Source organism: Talpa occidentalis, unplaced genomic scaffold, assembly GCF_014898055.3.
Source record: "Talpa occidentalis isolate TD23 unplaced genomic scaffold, MPIMG_talOcc4v2.1 talOcc4.5, whole genome shotgun sequence".
Classification (NCBI taxonomy): domain Eukaryota; kingdom Metazoa; phylum Chordata; class Mammalia; order Eulipotyphla; family Talpidae; genus Talpa; species Talpa occidentalis.
This window is the reverse complement of record NW_023604861.1, coordinates 40,919,691-40,938,412: the sequence shown is the minus strand read 5'-3', so window position 1 is coordinate 40,938,412 and position 18,722 is coordinate 40,919,691. Positions and strand designations below refer to the sequence as shown.

Sequence of the window (18,722 nt, the reverse complement as noted above, 5' to 3'; positions counted from 1 at the left end):
TACTAAACTTCCAAAGATGAACTAATACCTACACTCATATTCTTCCAAAATTTTAAAGACAACACTTACCTTGCATTTACATGTAGTATTTAAAAAAAAGAAAAACTCTTGTTTTACTTAAGTTACCCTGTTACACTCTCAGATTAAGGGGATTTCCTAATAAATGGGACATCACCTTTTGGGGCTATATATTAGGATCATGCTATTTATTCTGTTCAACCCAAAGGAGGAGTGGAAATATTCAAGATAGCTGGGGGAAAGTTATAATAATCTTGATTTCCCAGAAAGGAAAAGTTTATTTATTTTTATTTTTATTTTTTATTTTAACATTTATCATTTTTTACATTTTTAAAACAATATTTGCTTCCCCCCATCCTCTCAGATTGAGTCCCCATAGAATTTCCTTCCGAGGTACCCGTGCACCATCACCACAGTCTCCTGTGCTCCTCCCTCCCTCCCTCTGATCCCTCTCCCTCCTCCTCCCCTGCAGGATGTCTCTGATTTGTAATTGTCTGTTTTTGCTTTGTTGTGTTTTGTGCTGTTATTATATATGTTTTTACACTGATGTCTTACTTGGTTCCCCTATATTCCTGTGAATATAAGTGAAACCATCCGAAATTTTTCTTTTTCCTTCTGGCTTATTTCACTGAGCATAATTCCTTCTAGCTGCATCCACATTGCTGCAAATGGCATGAGTTTATCTTTTTTGATTGCTGAATAATGTTCCATTGTGTATATGTACCACATCTTCTTGATCCAGTCATCTACTTTTGGGTATTTGGGTTGTTTCCAGGTTTTACCTATTGTAAATAGTGATGCAGTAAACATAGGTGTACAGGTGCTCTTTTGAATCACTGTTTTTGTGTCCTTTGGGTAGATCCTTAGTAGTGGAATTGCCGGATCGTATGGTAGCTCCATTTTTAGTAGACCGAGGAACCTCCGGGCAGCTTTCCACAGTGGTTGGACCAGTTTGCACTCCCACCAGCAATGTAGGAGAGTTCCTTTTTCACCGCATCCCGCCAACATTTGTTGTTGCTTGTTTTTTTGATTCGTGCCATTCTTACTGGTGTAAGGTGGTATCTCAGTGTGGTTTTGATTTGCATTTCCCTGATTATAAGGGATGTTGAACATTTTTTCATATGCCTGTTGGCCATTTGCATTTAGAAAGGAAAAGTTTATACAGGTCCTTCTCTACCCTCTGGATTATCTTTGTGAACAAAAATTTAGTTATTATTTCATCTACTTCTGGGCTTATCCAACATTTTGGACAGATTAGCAAAGAATGAGGCCATGTGAGGGTCTAAGGCATGGACTGTATGTGAGACTTACAGAGGACAGGGTAGGAAGGAAGAATGGACATGATCTAGGAAGAGGAAGAAGAGTAAGATGGGAGAGGAAATAAACAGAAGAAATGTCATCCTGAGGAGTAGTGGAGGGTCACCCCTGACTATTCCTGGTCACATCTGTGCTGTTATTCTGTCAGGAAAAGTGAGAGTACAGGTCCCCCCCCCCCACTAGCTGAAGATAGAACATCCTTTTTTGAGTGACTATTTGGGGGGGGTTATTGAGAATGCTCAAAATAATCTCCCATATAGATTAATGGGAATAATATTCCCAGACCCCCAAAATAACCTGCTAATCTTTCTTACCAAATCCTAGCAGAGGAAACCTATATTTCTTTTCTGCAAACAGAAAAACTCTCTCAGGAATGGACTCTTCTTATAGCTACTTGTATAAACTTGGTACAGTATTTTAACAGGCCCTGCTCTAACATAGGTCTCACTTTTTAAAAATAAAATCTTCATATATCACCTTTGAAATTAGTTGCTTAAGCTGACCAAAGATCTGAAGCATACAGCAGGGGAGGAGGGAGAGGTGTCAAAGCAGGGACAGGAAGAGCCACCAGGGACTGTGGTGATGATCTCGGGTGCTATAGAAAACTATAGGGACTATGCCTGAGGGGAGAAAGCAAACACTGTCAAAAACGAACAGTGGTGTAAGAAAATAAATAAATAAATAAGAAATTACTGGGCCTCCCCGGTGGCGCAATGGTTGAGCCCTGGGTTGTAAAGCTGCCCGCAGCCTCTGCAGTGCCGGTTCCATCCCTGGCCGCCTGCGAGAGTCCCACTTGGCGTGCTGACCTCTCTTGCCACCCGCTACTCCACTCAGCAGTGTACCTCTTCAGTCTGCCTGATCTGTTCCCTTGTCTCTGGTGAATTCTCTCACCCTCCTGCGCTTCTGACTGTACCTAGTGCTTGTATAAATAAATAAATAAATCTTTAAAAAAAAAAAAGAAAAAGAAATTACTTGCTTCATTATCATACCAAAAAAAATTCAGTATTTATATTGGAAAACCCATCCTTTAGTCGCCTTCCATTTCTTAGCCCTTTTTTTTTTTATGCAAAGCATAAAAATTTCAGAAGTGTGAGCCAATTATTGGTTGATTAAGTTACAGGAAAAAAGCATGATTATCCAATAAAAGTCACAAATGTATATATAGCTAATTTTATGCCTGCATGTATCTAACCCAGCCATGGTAATTATAACCACACTTTGTTTTTTATTTCCTGGGGGAAATAGGTTAGATTGGACCTGAATGCATGATTACAGAGTACACACATATAAATTGAACTTTCCTAAATCTAGGTCACTTGGAAAAGAAGGTTCTTTTGATGAAGCAAGGTTGACAATTAGATTCACAGGGCACTTCAATGTTAAGTAATATTCTTCCCACAATCTGGGTCATAAGGCAGTGTAAACAACACATTGATATTAAGAAACAGAAAATCACATTCACCATAATAGTATAGCTTCACAGAGTATGGTTTTACACTTTAATATGCTGTGTTCTGTTCTGCCATGTTAATATTTTAAGTAATATAATTTCCTTTTCGTGTAGTTTTAAGTTCATCTTTTATTTTCTCTTTACACTTCTGGAATAACTTTCTATTATGCTACATCTTATGCCAGGAGCAAATCCTGAAAAAACAGAAAACATAAAGTCAAATAATCTTTGTAGGAAAATAGCAAAAACAATAAATGGCTTTAAGCTCCTCCTCCAAAATGTCGTCTTGTATATCTTGCAGATTCAATCTGTGTACCAGGCTTCGATCCAGGGCTCAACATGATGACTGGGATCACCCCCATTAACCCAATGATACCAGGTCTGGGGCTAGTCCCACCTCCACCACCAACAGAAGTGGCTGTAGTTAAAGAAATAATTCATTGCAAAAGTTGTACTCTTTTCCCTCAAAATCCAAGTAAGTAACACTTGTGAGAAATATTTGCCCATCATTTTAAATTTCTTTTTCTTTTGTACATGATATTGCTGCCTTCCTTTTCAGATGTGACTCAACATTGTCCCACAGAGATAAACAGAATGAAGAGCCCTACTTCAACGTTGAGTAGAGGCCTTTGTCTCTAGATTAGGACAAATATATGGGGATGTGTCTGTGTTTCTGTCCAGGAGCTGAATCAACACCAGGAAAGTGACATGTGTGATTTGCAGCTATATTTCCAGCATTAAGAATCTATGTGTGTGCAGTGAAGTCTAGCATTTTCTGCAGAAGAGTGTGAAACTTGAGCACTTCCATCCATCTTCACAAATGTGGGAGAAAAACTCTGAAATGTGTTTTGCTAGATGGAAAAAATGAATTAATTTGGCAGTTAACAATTGTAGGGGGGAGCCTACATTTCAGAGTTTCTGGGCCAAATTGCATTTGCTTGAAGGAAACATACGTTTGATGAAATAAATGGACCAAATTTTTTTTTTAATTTAGCCTCAGATACTAAGTTTATGGGTTTATATAGCTTGGGTTGGTTTTTTCTTTAATTCATATTAATCAATGTTGCTTTTTAAAGTGGACTTTTCAGGAGATTGCTTTAGTAATCTACATATAAACTAGGCAAAATGTTGTGACAGTGTACATTTTATCTTTTTATACAGTCTCCTCCAAATGTAATAGTTTGCTTATTTAAAGGTGAATAATAAAAAAGGTGTTTTTTTGCAGGCCTGATGTTTCCTGGCCAAGTAAGTAGCCCGGCAGCTTCCAGGTTCCCTTCTCGAGTTCTGCCTTGCACTTCCATTATTCAGCAACAAGACAAAGCAGATAGCAAGCTGTGGCTTTTCATCATGTTGTTATTTCATCATGCTTTGTACTTTGTGAAGTGCCCCTCCCCCCCATTTTCTGGCCTTTTGTATTATGAAGGAGAAATGAAATTATGCTAACCTTTGCTTTATCTTTGTTCATGGACAAGCATAGCCACTGTGCAAAATGAACACAAAAGTAAAGAGAGGTTGAGGAAAGGAACGAATTGCTGAAAAGCAAGGCAGCCTGAGATCAGGGTTTGTGGGGAGAGAAATTTATCATGACATAGAACGGAGAAGGTTGCTCTACAAGTTTTACTTTTGCGAGGTGAGCCTGAAAAAAGATCACAAATAAAAGGTAAAATCCTTTGTTTTATTGTGATTATTAGATCTTCCACCTCCCTCCACAAGAGAAAGACCTCCTGGGTGTAAAACTGTGTTTGTCGGAGGATTACCAGAAAACGCCACTGAGGAAATCATTCAAGAAGTCTTTGAGCAATGTGGTGATATCACAGCAATTCGGAAAAGCAAGAAGAATTTTTGCCACATTCGTTTTGCAGAGGAGTTCATGGTTGATAAAGCCATTTACCTTTCTGGTACTTTGCATTATATAAGGGGATTTCTAGGTGTTTTGATATGTTTTGTGATGTTAATATGAGCTTATTTCCTTTTGCCTTAATCCACAATGATATCCTTACAGTTTGAGTTGGAAAGAGAGTGAAGTCTGCCTTTTTCCTGGGCCTCCAGAAGCTGGCCATTAAGTCTGGGAATGTACCTCCCTCCAGAAAGCGTTCCCAACCATCCTGTCTTTAGGAATTCTACTGCATTCCTAATTAATGTTGTCAAGTGCTTATTAGATGAAAAGCAATATTATAAATACTGAGGACCTATGTTACTATTCGATGAAATCCCCTGGGGGAATAAAGGACACTCTGTAGGCATAATTTCAGTTTTTCAAAAGTGGTTTACTTTCTGGATTCCAGGGTACCAAATCTAGGTCAGTTCTTTGCAGAAAAAGGTCCGTGAGCCCTAGAGGAAGGTCCAGCATCACTGCCCAATCGCCTGTGCATGGAACTTAGTTAACTAAATTCACTAACTTAGTTAAGGCTGTTCCATTACCCCTATTACTGGAGACTTTTTACCAATGTTTGAAATTAAACCTAATGCTGCCTTCCGCTCTCTGAGTGTTGGCGCAAAATCTATTGTACAAATCTAAGAATTATGAGGTCTGGTGTTGATAGGTGACTTAAAGAGGTATTTTTAGATTCAACTCTGCCTGCCCCTCACACTCTCCATCTGCATACTTCAGTTTGTCATGCTTCTCCCCACCTCTCTATACCTGATGCCCAGCTAAAGGGAGGAGGTAAGTAAAGAACAGGAAGAAAATCTGAACATTAATGCCAGATTTGCTTAATTCCTGCTACCAACCCCTATTGCCATGAAATTCTCAGGCAAACCCCAGAAACCTTCGGGTTGTTCTCCCAGTACATCAGAAGGTGATCAGGAGAATTTAAAAACTCTTATTCCAGTAAAACCTGACAAAGTAAGAAAAAAATCAGAAAGCATTCCAAAATGAAAATAGAAGACGAGACATGGAGTACAAATATTTTGCAACATACAAACAGCTATGTATTGCTTTCACGCATCCTTGTGCTAAGGCACCATGGTAATCTGTCAGATAGATGGGGATTCTGTTGAGTGCCTGGCCCTGGGCTTCACATGCCTTGGGCAAGATACCTTCTCTGAGCCTCCTTTCTCCTCCTCTGCAAAATCAAGATAGAAACATGACTACCTTATAGGATTGTTATGAGGAAAAAAATAAAAATAATGGATATTAATTACTTAGCTGGGCACCTGCAACTTAGGAACAATTCATTACTGAATAGTTCTATTTGTTTGGAGTTTTTAGATTGATTGATTGATTTATGCACAGAAGAACAGGGGTGTAGGCCAGAGATGTGGGGGTGAGAGGTCACCAGAGAGATAGTGGGGAGCAGAAGAGGCAGATCCACTGACATACACTGCTGAGGGGAGCAGTGGGTGAGACAGGAGAGGTCTGCTGTGTCCTATGTGGGTCAGCTCCCTGTCCAGGGATCAAACTCACCCCTAAGGGTGATATCGCTAAGACTTAATCCCTAGGCCCCCAGGGAGGCCCACAATGTTGTTTTTAACACAAATATGCTGCCAATGAGAAAGACTGGCTCTTGTTTCCTAGGAACCCTGCCCTGAGAACATGGGTTCTAATCACAGTTCTACCAATTAAACTATTATTTTACCCCACCTGATAAAAGCAAGGGGTTAGAGTAGATCAAAAGTGCTTTTCAACACTGTCATGATACAATGTTTAGATCCAATCAGAAAATCCCTAAGATATTGCCAAAATGAACAACCAAAAATTAGTCAAATGAAAGGAATCCTGTATATGTACCTTGATGCCATGCTTTTCCCAGTGGGGCCTCTTGTTCAGCTCCTTCGGAGCCACAGGAGCCCACAGCAAAGGCCTGTACAGCAAAAGCATGCACAGGAGTTTCCAGGCTCTGCATCCACTGCCCTGGGGAGACTGTAGTGTCAATCTGGAAAGATCTGAAAGGCTAGTTACTGGGCAGGTCAGGAAGCAAGAAAGGCTCCCCCTCCCGTATGTGAGCTGCAGCAGCCTGAGCCCAGCTGGGAGGCCTGTCTAGTTTTAGGCCCATTTTCACATTTGAAGACCTAGCTATTATAGACTCAACCTCATCAGGTGTCTTTTAAAGCCTTAAGGATGTTCTGCTGAAAGAGAGGGTGCTTTTGGGGGACCAGAAATGTCTGAAAAGTAATGCTCTGGACACGAAAGTTGCCTGGCCAGTTGGGACAGCTGATCTGTCTTAGAAACTCTATTTATATACCCCACTGGCCTGCCTACTTGTTAAGATTCCACAGCCCACAACCAAGACAGACTGTTCTTGAGCATTAATGCTGCTCATCAGTAATTGGGTACTTGTGTCTTGAGATAACATGACGACTTCCCATTGTTCAATAGCACTGTTGAAATCTAGGAAGGAGAAGCACATGAGGAGAATCAGATGTGAAATCTCTTTCCTATTTGTAACTTTTCAAAGTTGTGAAGTGCCCTACCAGGGAGAAGCCAGCCCCTACGGGGATTTTTAACAGAGCTTCAAGCCAAAATGATAAGATAATCCACTGAAATCTGCCAGGAGATCTTGAATAGCAGCACGGTGCAGCCCAGCATTTCACAGTGGTGTCTCATTTGCAAAGCCCCTACAGAAATAAGCCCACATGTTTATTCCGCTCCCTCCTCTGGCAGCCTCTGATAGCTCTGATCCCCCTGGGACCTGAACTTATGTTTTTAAAATCTGAGTACCCCAACTTGAAGAGCAACCTCAATGTCCAATCTTCTTCATTTGAAGTTAGGTTTCAGTTCTGTTTGTGTTGATTTCTCAGGTCAGGTCTCCAATCATAATCTTAAGTTGGGTAGCTCATAGGAAACCCCCCAAAGAATTCCAGGCCCAATTTTTTTTTTGGTCTAGCTCTGGGCTCTCGCATGGGCTCCTGTGGCCTTCAAAGATTGTGTGGACAATTTGTGCAGTACTGCGTGCCAGATGAGGTGCGGAGGGCTCTAAGAAAGGCAGCAGCAAGGCCTCTTGATTGAAGGTAAAATATTCTATGTGCCCCAGAGGATAAGTGGAAATAAAACAGCATTGCAAAATTGCCTTGGTAATTGTGGCTTTTGCAGCTGCTGAGAGAGACTCGAGCAGCAGCTTTTTCCAGGGGGATAAAGCTGTAGCCTGGGAGGGAGATGTCGTGGAATTTACTTTGTAGGTCTTTCTAAGTTCATAGATACTCTTTGCTTATGCCCCACTCCACCTCTTTCTAGAAAAGAATTTAAGAGCTTTTACACAATAGTTAGGGTAAATTAAAAATATAAAATTAGGACCATGGAAAGGTAGAGTGCAAAACTGCTACTTGCCATATCTCTCTCTGAGCTTCCTGGAAGGCAGAGGGAAGAAGGTGGTAGGAGGCGAGCCCCATTCTTGTGTTATCCTCTTAGTAACAGCGGATTGCTGGGCAGTGCTCTCAGATTACTGGGGAGAAAGAAAACTGCTTCCCACCTCCTCTGAGAAGGTTGTCCCTTGTAAGAGCAGAGCAATAAGTGAGAGCTTGCTTAGGCCACACAGAGGGCCTGGACCCAACTTTGCCTTTACCATTGTGACCTCTGATATGACCAGACTTTCCATTGGTTTCAGGTTACAGGATGCGATTAGGGTCTAGCACAGACAAAAAGGATTCCGGCCGCCTGCACGTGGACTTCGCCCAGGCCAGGGATGACTTCTATGAGTGGGAATGTAAGCAGAGGATGCGCGCCCGAGAGGAGCGGCACCGCCGCAAGCTGGAGGAGGACCGGCTGCGGCCCCCCTCCCCGCCGGCCATCATGCACTACTCAGAGCACGAAGCTACCCTGCTGGCCGAGAAGCTGAAAGGTGAGGCCCCTTGCACTGCTGCTCCTTCTTCGGTGTTAGCCATGCCGGCTGAGAAGCGCTGCAGTCCCCCTACCCAAAGCCTGTGTGTTTCCTTTGCCCCTTCAGGGCTGATTTCAAGGGAGTGGGGGTCACCTGGGAGCAGACATCTCCATATGGCCAGCTAGGCTTCATCATGGTGCTTGGGACAGAACCAGCCTGTTGCAGGGCGCTCCCCTGTGTTCTCCATGAATGCTGTGTGCTGTCACTGGTCAGAACTGGTAGAAAGAGGGACGGAAGGATCACTAGCACCAGACCCAAAACACCGTGCTGTCTTCTGATCCGTGGTGAAAAGGGGCTAGTGAGCCGGGACCATCTAGTCCCAGACCTGTGAGGCAGGCCCTAGCATTGCTCCAGTGCTGTTGATCCTGTACCACCCTGTTTTTTTTTTTTTTTTTTTAAGATTTATTTATTTATGCATACATAAATCTCTGGTACAGGCCAGAGATGCCGGAGGGTGAGAGGATTCACCAGAGACAGAGTGGGGAACAGAACAGGCAGACTGACTGAAACACACTGCTGAGGGGAGCAGCAGGCGAGACAAGAGAGGTCTGCCTCGCCATGTGGGTTGCTCCCTGGCCAGCCAGGGGATTGAACTCATGCTGCAGAGGCTTCAGGTTGCTTCATAGTGTGGTGCTTAACCCCTTGTGTCACCAGGGAGGCCCTGTACCACCCTGTTTTAACACACCCAGAACTGTGTGGAGCCCTGGAGAAGGGGTGTGGAGAATAGGATCCCTGTCTTCATAGAAGGTGTGCAAGGGACACACCTGCGGGATCATTAGGAAGAGAAAGCAGTCTTCCATTTCTAGCCCTTCTCCCCTATTTCAGGCCTGGGAAACCCCCAGTCAGCTGCAGTTGCCCCAGAAATGCCCCATAGGAGCATGAAGTGCTGCTTGCTAGTGCAAGGACATGCTGGGTGCACATCATGCTGCCCAAGAAGGGGGCTTACAGATGTTAACACCTGCATCTCTCTCCTTTGAATAAAAGGCTTAATAAAATGCAAATAAAAGACATAAAGTGGAAATACAGCCATCACCTCACTTTCCCATTCAGACTAGAAACCGTAAGGAGTGGCCACAATGAAAAGCAGCATTCTCAACTAGAAATGTTAATTTTGATATTACAATTTTTTTGATATCCAGAGCATTGTATGGTTTCTGTTTCTAAGCTACATAGACTAAATTGCAATCTGTTATGTCCACACCTGGCAGTGACAAGGACTAGCACCTTAGTTTGATGACCTCGTGGAGGAATTTCACAAGTTTGGCACCTCCATTATGTGGCTGGTAGAAATGAGTACAGAGGTGTCTGTGTGTGATAGACGAGCATGGCATTGCCTTTCCTGCTAAAGGATAGCAGACTGGGATGTCAATTTGGTAGAAGAGTTTGCAAGCCTTGCCATTTCAAAAGTATATATTTATATAGATGAGTATAATTTGTAGATTTTAGAAGCAGCACCTTTGCCAAGTACTGTGTGATCCCTTGAGGAGAGAACAGATTGGAAATTTTAATAGATCGCAGTTACAGTAGAATAAACTAGCAGGGGACACATCTCAGGCAACAGTCAGGTAATATCAAGCTTGACAATTTCCACCCAAGCACAGAGTTTGGAATATAAACAGCATTTAATTGCTTAGGAAATTGGCTGCCTCGGAGAGGAAATCCACTCCATGCTCCTTATAATACTACAAAGCCAGACAGGAGGAGCCAACGAAACTGTTTCCTGAAGATGATTTCACTGATGTGGGGATATAAAATGTAGTCCAGACCAAAGGTAAAGAAGCTCAGGTCAGAAAGGAAATGGAAATGTAATCTGAAAATACCTAATTGGATATTTTTTTCTTCCCTGAGAAATCTTGCTATCTTAGATTTATTGCAAACATTTCCCCCATTTTACATTGTGCTTTTTTGTTCTTACAGTATTCTTTCTTTTTATTTGTTTATTTTAAAGATTTATTTATTTATACAAGAACTGGGGTATAGGCCTCCCAGGTGGCGCAGCGGTTGAGCGCTGCTTTGCGAAGCTGCCCACAGCCTCTGCAGTGCCAGTTCGATCCCCGGCCGCCAGGTGAGGGTCCCACAAGGCGCACAGACCTCTCCTGCCGCCCGCTGCTCCCCTCAGCAGTGTACTTCTTCAGTCTGCCTGCTCCGCTCCCGCTCTGGCTCTGGTGAATTCTCTCACCCTCCTGTGCTTCTGGCTGTACCCAGTGCTTGTATAAATAAATAAATAAATCTTCAAAGAAAAAAAAAAAGAACTGGGGTATAACCAGAGGCTCAGGAGGGTGAGAGGATTCACCAGAGGCAGAGTGGGGACCAGAACAGGCAGACGACCAAAAACACTGCTGAGGGGAGCAGTGGGTGAGACAGAAGAGGTCTGCTGCGCCATGAGGGTATCTCCTTGGCCGGCTGGGAATCGAACCCATGCTACAGAGGCTGTGGACAGCTTCACAGTGCTGCGCTCAACCTGCTGCGCCACCGGGGAGGCCCCTCTTTCTTAATTTTTTACTGAAGTAATGTGGTTTACAACTCTGTATATGATTCAGAGGTACAGGTTCACGCCTCTTACAGATGTATGTTACTGGACCACAGCCACCCCCAGGCACCCATAATCCTCTACTGTAGCCCACTGGGCTCCCTCCCTGCTTTACTCTCCTTCCTCCTCTGCTGCTTCAATTCTCCAGTCAGATATCTAGGGTTTATTTTGGTTTAGTTGTCTGCTCCTTTATTTTATTTCCCTATATTCCACAACTGAGAGAAATCATCTTGTATCTTACCATTTGTGACAACATGGATGAAACTGGAGGGGATTATGCTAAGTGAAATAAGGCAGAAGGAGCAAGACAAATAGTTTTCTTTTTGAAACTCAACTTTACCCAAGAAAATCTGTACAAGCCAAATCTTTATTATCACCCACAACACCTTCCTTATCCTGCACAGTATAAAGCTATGCACATAGTAGCTGCTTAGATTAATTCCTTTCAGCAGGGTGCCCACTAATTTTCCTTAGCTATTTGGATCTATGACCATATTGCACTTCTGGCCAGGAATACTACCAGACATGCCCGCAAGTATAGGGAAGTGATATAACCTTAGTCATTTTTACAGTCATCCCACACTATTTGTTGAGTTGTTGACCATATCCTTGGCCCACTGAGGGAAGGAAAACAACACAGAAGCCCCTGCCTCACAGAATTTAGGTCTCTTAAATGATAGAGGCAGTTGCAAAGCACCCTGCACAGTAAGTCCCCACTTAATACCATTAGCCCCCCTCAACACCACTTAACAACACTGATAAGGTTCTTGGAAGCTGCAGCTATAAGTCATGGTTAACAAAAGCTGGTCCTCGAATAATAGCATTTCAACAACTAGGATTGTTTCCTTTCTCATCAACTTTATAATAGAATGACATTGAATGAAAAGACAATATTTGAGGACCTACTGTACTTCCCACTACCCTGCATGGAAGTGTAGGATGCTCTCCTCAGGAGAGAGTTGCATCCTCCTCCCAGCTGGGCCCTGATGGAGAGACAGAGGAAGGATCTTTTGGCATCAGGTAACCCCATTCAATCAGGAAACATTGAGTTGTAATAGTGCAGTGTCTAAGGCATGGCACACCCATGTCTGTTATGCTAATACAAATTCTAAAAAAGAAAATTAGTGGGCACCCTGCTGATTAAATAGACATTGTTCTGAGACAATTCAGCTTAATGAAGACTGACTGGGAAGTAACTTCTCACAGACCCAAAGTTTATAGCATGGGTTTGAGAAAGTGAGGAGCTCAATAACACCATAATTACACTTTATTGGAAACAGTAGCACCAGGCAGATGAGATAATGAATTTCAGTGTGTCTAACACAGACCAGGAGGAACCCTGTGTTTGGACTGAGTGTGGAAGGAAGAGATTGATTAGACAGCAAGGAGAGATTATATCCAAATTCACTGGCGATTTCTCCTGGCAAGAGCATTTGAAAGTTTTTTGTGTTCTAGCCCCTCTTTGGAAAGTTTCACATAATCTTTCATGATGTGATAAAATGAAGAATTTCTCTCTGCATCAGGTGAGGTTTCGACAAAGCTTTGTGAGCAATGTCCTTGGGATTCCCTGATGTGTTATCAAGAATTCAGTCTTCCTTGGATCAGCATTCATAATTTCCAGAGGACTCGACTCTTATTTGCATACAGAATGGCCCAATGTCAGCCTGCCAGGGGGAGAGAGGGTGGAAGTGGTGCCAGCATTTCTCTGAGATGGTTGTCAATATTTATGGTTCTGAGAAAGTAAAAATCAATAACGCTATGAGCCAAGTGGAAGTTCCATTAGCTAAAAGCCAGTCTTCCTTCTTAGGGCAAGGGAAATGTGAAGTTCGGGAACCTGCTTGAGAATTACTTCCTTAGACATAATTGACCTTGACAGAGGCAAGATAGGGCATTTCATTTAGAAACATTTCGCCCGAGCCCAAACCATGGCATTTTCACATTTTTATAGTTACTAAACAGTTGGAGAGATCGTGGTGGGGGAGAAGAGAGCATTAACCACCTGTAAAGGCTTTCTGCGCTCTGGAAGGAAGATATCACCCCTTTTGATGATTAATTGAGTAGCCATAAAATGATGTCCAGTGTTTGGGACACAGTGAAATGTGGGGAATGTGATAGCAGCAATGCTTTGGCCATCCTGGAATCCCCATTCTTGGATCAATATGAAATTGTACATTAGCAACTATTTCCAACTATCATTGACGTCAAATCAGTAACCACTGATATACAGACACTATTTACTCTGTGTGAGCTGTAAAATAGCTTATAGTCTCCCACCCCTATAGAATCAAATATTCCTAGAAGGATGGAGAGGGGTCTCCGAGTCCATGCCCAGCATTCCGTTGAAAGGATCATCCATAATCTCTATGCCAAGTTCTTAATTATCACCTTATTCCACCTGTCACCCCTATAGGGATGCCAGAGGTTTAAGCAGCTATTCTTTAATTGGGTGTGGGAGGTTTGAAGACAGAGATTCACAAATCTCAGGAGATCCTTTCAGTGTTGCCACTATCTCAGCTGCTCCTTTCCATTTCACATTTTCATTACTTCTTAGATGACCTTTGAACCAGCTTCCTTGACTTTCATTGAATGGTTTCTGCCAGTGCCTCTTAAACTTTAACCCTGTGTTGAATCACCTAGAATAGGATACAGCTTCTCAGTAAGGACAACTGAGAAGGGCAAGTCTGCCTTTTCAGTAAGCACCCAAATGAGGCTCATGCTTGCCATCTTTAAATAGCAAAAGATTTGTCCCATACACAACTTTTAATGCATACTATCGATATGTGCCAGGTGCTCGATGAACATGGAACAAAGTGAGAGAGGGAGGGAGGTTGACAATATCTGAACCAACCAGAAACAAGATGAGATGGGCATGAAGTAAGGTGATGACATTGAGTTAGGATAATCATTACCATGGAATGTATTCCTCACAAAGCTAAAAATGGTTATTACCTCCCCAGAATAAAAATGCTTTCAAAAAAGTTTTTTGAGTCATTTGATAAATCACTGCAGGAGGCTGCCTCTATGTGATTATCTGACATCACTCTTAACTTTTTTGCCCATAACGACCTCAAGGATAAAAAAACCAGCGAGCTGAAGTGCCACAGGGACATTTATCTCTGCTAGACAATGTGAAAGTACTCCTCAATATGAAATTAGAGTTCTTAATATCAACTGATGTTTCACAACTATGGAGAATTGACTTTGTAGCTTTTGAATACTAATCACTCCAACTCTATTGAAGTAGAACGACGCGAAATATAAAGACAAAGTGAAAAACACAAAATGACCAGAAGACTGAAATATGTTTTGGAAGTTTTATTTTCATGTTAGTTCCTCAAGTCTGGAGACAGACCCATAAACTAGTAATTATACCTAGCCCTTGACCCTTTAAAGGTCAGGCATGAAGGGAATTGTGGAAACAAAGAAAAGCGATACCCACTTCATTTCAGGATTACAGGAAATCTTACTTTCTGAAAGGGACTGAGGCTGAATCAGGTAGGAAGCGTAACAGCTAGTGAGGTGGACCAGGGATGTGAGGGGCCCTAGGATGATTGCAAAAGCAGAAATGTTGAGCAAAGAGGAAAATGACAAAGGGTGTGGGGGATAAAGAGGAAAATGCAAATCCAGGGAGTACTGGAAGCAAACACTGGCAACTTGGGGAAGATCCTGATATATATACACAATGGAATACTATTCAGCAATCAAAAAGATAAACTTATGCCATTCACAGCAACATGGATGGAGCTGGAAGGGATTATGCTCAGTGAAATACGCCAGAAGGGGAAAAAAAAAAAAAATCGGATAGTTTCGCTTATAGGAGGAATGCAGGGGAACCAAGTTAGGGACCAGGGAAAAAATTATAACAAATTAAAAAAACAAAATTAACAGGCAATTATTAATCAAAGACACTCAGCAGAGGAGGGGGAGGGATCAAAACAGGGGAGGGAATGTATTCTTACACAAGGGACTATGGATGGTGCACAGGTGAATTGGTGATGGGAATTTTGCATGGACTACATCTGAAAGGAGAAAGCATGCATTGTAAAAACAGAAGAATGATTTAAAATATATATAAAATAAATAAATAAAAACACTGGGCAGCTTTTAATGGGTGAATGGTCCAGTGCCACTAGTTTTCCCAATTCTGACTGTGGAAGAAACACCACTGTGCATTTGAACTTCTAAACTGCACCCTTGTTCAGAGCTATGCCTAACATTGTCCATGGAAGGTACGCAGAATTTTTGTAAGTGGGTCTTTGATGTGATTTTTATGAGCAGTGTTAATTTCTTTCCACATGAATAGCTTTAATAATGCTATCTAAACCCCATTTAAATTAGTTTATATTGTTTTCTGTTTTTTCAGTGATCTGTCCACTGAATACAAAATTGAAGTTACAGTTGACTATTGAAGATGACCACTCCCTATACACTCCAGGAGCCACTCAGAGAGATTTGCTGTCTCTGTCTTGATCAATATCAAGTCACTTCCTCCATGGCAGCAGATAGTGACCAGACTTACCAATCGTACCTTCATGAGTGTTTCTACATTCGATTAGAATATTAGTAGATGGATCATACATAAGCCTGGCGGTTCCAGACAGTTCAGAAATAAGGATGAAGTTGGGAGTTTGCAAAACCATCATGTCTTTTAAGCTCATGGAATTCTGCCCACTACTGGTTAAAATACTGGGAAGTCTTCTGCCTCCTTACCTTTTAAATTGTGTTTTTCAGTTGCTTAATCCTGAGAATGCTGTTTCTCTTTCAGAAAACGATCAAGTAACTATCACCTGATGGTGAACTTGCTCTGTAGGTCTGGAAATGAAGAACAGTAAAATTTAGTTTTTAGACCATTTGAGCAAGCATGCCTTCTTTTTAAGTTTATGTGTGTTCTTCCTGATGTTTATGAACTGAGTGACCACAAGCAGAGAAGGGAAAACTACCGGTGTGCCATGGAGAGAAAGATGGGAAGGTGGAGCTCGCTCGCTCGCTCTTTGTTGGCTCAACAACCAAAACATTGAGGGTTGTCTCTCTCTGCTCTGTAGAGATGTCAGTCACAGCAAAGGGGGAAAATGAAACATGAAGTCTTTGTTCTTCTTTTGCTGTTAGGTTTTAAGAGTGAAAAAATAAGATTTCTTATAGGCGTTAGGTTTATTTCTGCTGTCTTTTTGGAGGTCCATTCTCCTAACATATATTGGCAGGGAGAGAAGTAGAGAGTGCTAAGGAGTCAAAATTTATTCCGACTGTAACGGTCGCAGTGGGCCTCTCACAAACATAATGCTAAATTATGGGCTTCTCCATGGGCTGAACGTAATGTTAAGTTGTGTGATGGATTTTATCTTGTACAAGCCGCTCCGGTCCATGAAATGAGATAAGAAGCAACTACAGCTGGAGTTCACGGAGGGTTGAACTCAGACTGAAATTCTGGAGTTAACAAAATTGCATAAGCTTGCTGTGACACTCAGCACAAGTGTTTGGTGCCTGTGATTTCAGGGAAAGTCAAATCTTTCCCTTGTAGGGCGCCCTGTGGTTACTGTCCTGCTGGTTATCTCCTCTGGTGAAAAAGCAAGGTCTGGAGATGCACAGGGAAAAAGGTCTTGATCCTAAAGTCCAGTCTGCAGCTCCTTCTGCAGGAGAGGTCCTGGAATGGAGGCTGGTGGAGAGAGCCGCCATACTAGGGGTACTAGCTGGCAGATACCAGCTGCTGTTCTTCCTGGAGCAGGCAGACCACACACCCCACACGTACCAAGTTAGGCCAAGTAATTGTGCTTCTGTGCACCTACCCCTTGGCCAAGAAACAGCTACAGCAAGGAAGTTATATCCTGATCTGGGAGAGGGGCTTCTGGGGGAATAGTTGTTAAGAAATAAACTGAAGCATGTAAATTTTTTCAGCTTGTTTGAGCAAAAATCTGTTTGAATCAGGCAGTATCTAATCTACGTGACAGAAAGGAACTCTGAGCAACTGTATAAAATAAAAGATGTTTATAGGCAGAAGGGAACAGGGAAATTATACTGTTATATATTTTTTAAAAAGTGGGTTGGTTAGTGTATGACAAGGTTACTTTGCTTTAACAATGATGGGGGTTTATCAAGCAGATTACCTAACTAGTGCCGATGGAGTGATTCCTGATTGACTAAGATTCCATTTCCAGAAGAGCTGAAACTGTAATTAAATATCAGTTCAGTGATGTGGGGCTTAGAATAAGTTACTCCATTTTGGTTCTGTTATCATATTTTTATCCGCACTAATGATATTTCTACAGCACTCTGCAAAATTCACAGAGTGCTTCACAAATGAAGGTTTTATCTAATTTGTAAAATAGTAACAGCAAGTGTTGATTTAGAAATACCTGGTGAGTAAAACATGAATCATCCTTTATCCATTCATCTGGAGAAAGAGAGAGAGAGAGACAGAGAGACAAATAGAATGAGAATAGATGGAAACAACCCATATCCATTTCTCTGATGTTCCTGCAATGGAAGGGACATAAGAGGCGATCAGTTATTTGTGAAGTAGATGAATAAGAATCAGAATTATCTACTCTAATTTTACTTCTAATTTTTAGAATTCATACTCTACCTAGTTTATTTGAAACATGTGAGTTATTTTTCTTAAATCACATTTTCCAGGGCTAGAAAAATACAAATGAAAGCCTTCTCCCCTCAAGTGTACCTGGGAAATATGCAGTGAGCCTTCAGCAGTAGCATCGATTAATGTTGTAACAATCGAAATACAGCTTCCACTTCTAATTAACTTAATTACCTGCAAACTTGCTTTTCCTCCACCTCCAAGCCATACAACATAGGTCTGCTCAGCAGCCATTCTCAAACAAGCAAGTGTACTTGTTGTCTTTGAAATTAACTTTATCACTTATTTACAGGGGGAACTTCATTGCCCTTTCCTGCCCCACCTCACCCCCTACACACACAACTCATAGCAGATTCAAATAGGTTTCCACTAGCCTCCCAAAGCAAACACAAACCACCCCAGGGAACAGCTTCTCTTTTGCCGAAAACAAGGTAATAGTCTCTTTTTTAGCCTAATCAAATATGTGGTATTCAACCTATAATGAAATCAGTTCTGGACAGCAATAGAGTAAGAACTGATTTATCTCCGCTACCTGAATTTGGAATAATCTCTTACAAGTAGTTTCAAAGTAATTTAATCTGTCATCCGTATTTTGACACTAGCTCAGCTGACTCTCAGGCAGAAAATTAGTATCACCATATAATATTTTAGATAGAAAGGTAAAGAATCAAATGGAGACCACCTAGGTTAATAGCAGTTTTTCAAGCCAGTCTTAGAAAGGAGAAATCATGGTTTGGGGAAGAACGAGGTTATACCATATTACAAAGGATGCCCGGAACCAATCTTCTAAAACCGAGCTCAGCAGGTTGGTGGATGACCTGGTGACCCACCCCACCCCCCACCTCCACCCCCTCTCCCCCATTTCTGGGTGGTTCTATGGTGCCCTGAAGGAGAAGAAAAACGAACTGCTAATAGAGCAGTCAGTCTGAAGAAAGCTATTGTGTCAACTTCTGAAAATGTCTCCCTTTGGCCGGTCCACACTGTCTTCGGAGAGGAACCCAAAGT

General features: G+C 42.0%; 1 protein-coding gene across 17 annotated transcripts in view; it reads left to right on the top strand.

Moving 5' to 3' along the window:
• The window catches only part of ENOX1 (ecto-NOX disulfide-thiol exchanger 1), a 522,650-nt gene that overhangs the window by 386,955 nt on the left and 116,973 nt on the right, over positions 1 to 18,722 (top strand). For all 17 annotated transcript variants that reach the window (XM_054701771.1, XM_054701766.1, XM_054701762.1 and 14 more), the window contains 3 exons: positions 3,087 to 3,260; positions 4,477 to 4,683; positions 8,329 to 8,562. In XM_054701771.1, the coding sequence (XP_054557746.1) occupies positions 3,087 to 3,260; positions 4,477 to 4,683; positions 8,329 to 8,562 (615 nt within the window). The remainder of the gene's footprint in view (positions 1 to 3,086; positions 3,261 to 4,476; positions 4,684 to 8,328; positions 8,563 to 18,722) is intronic.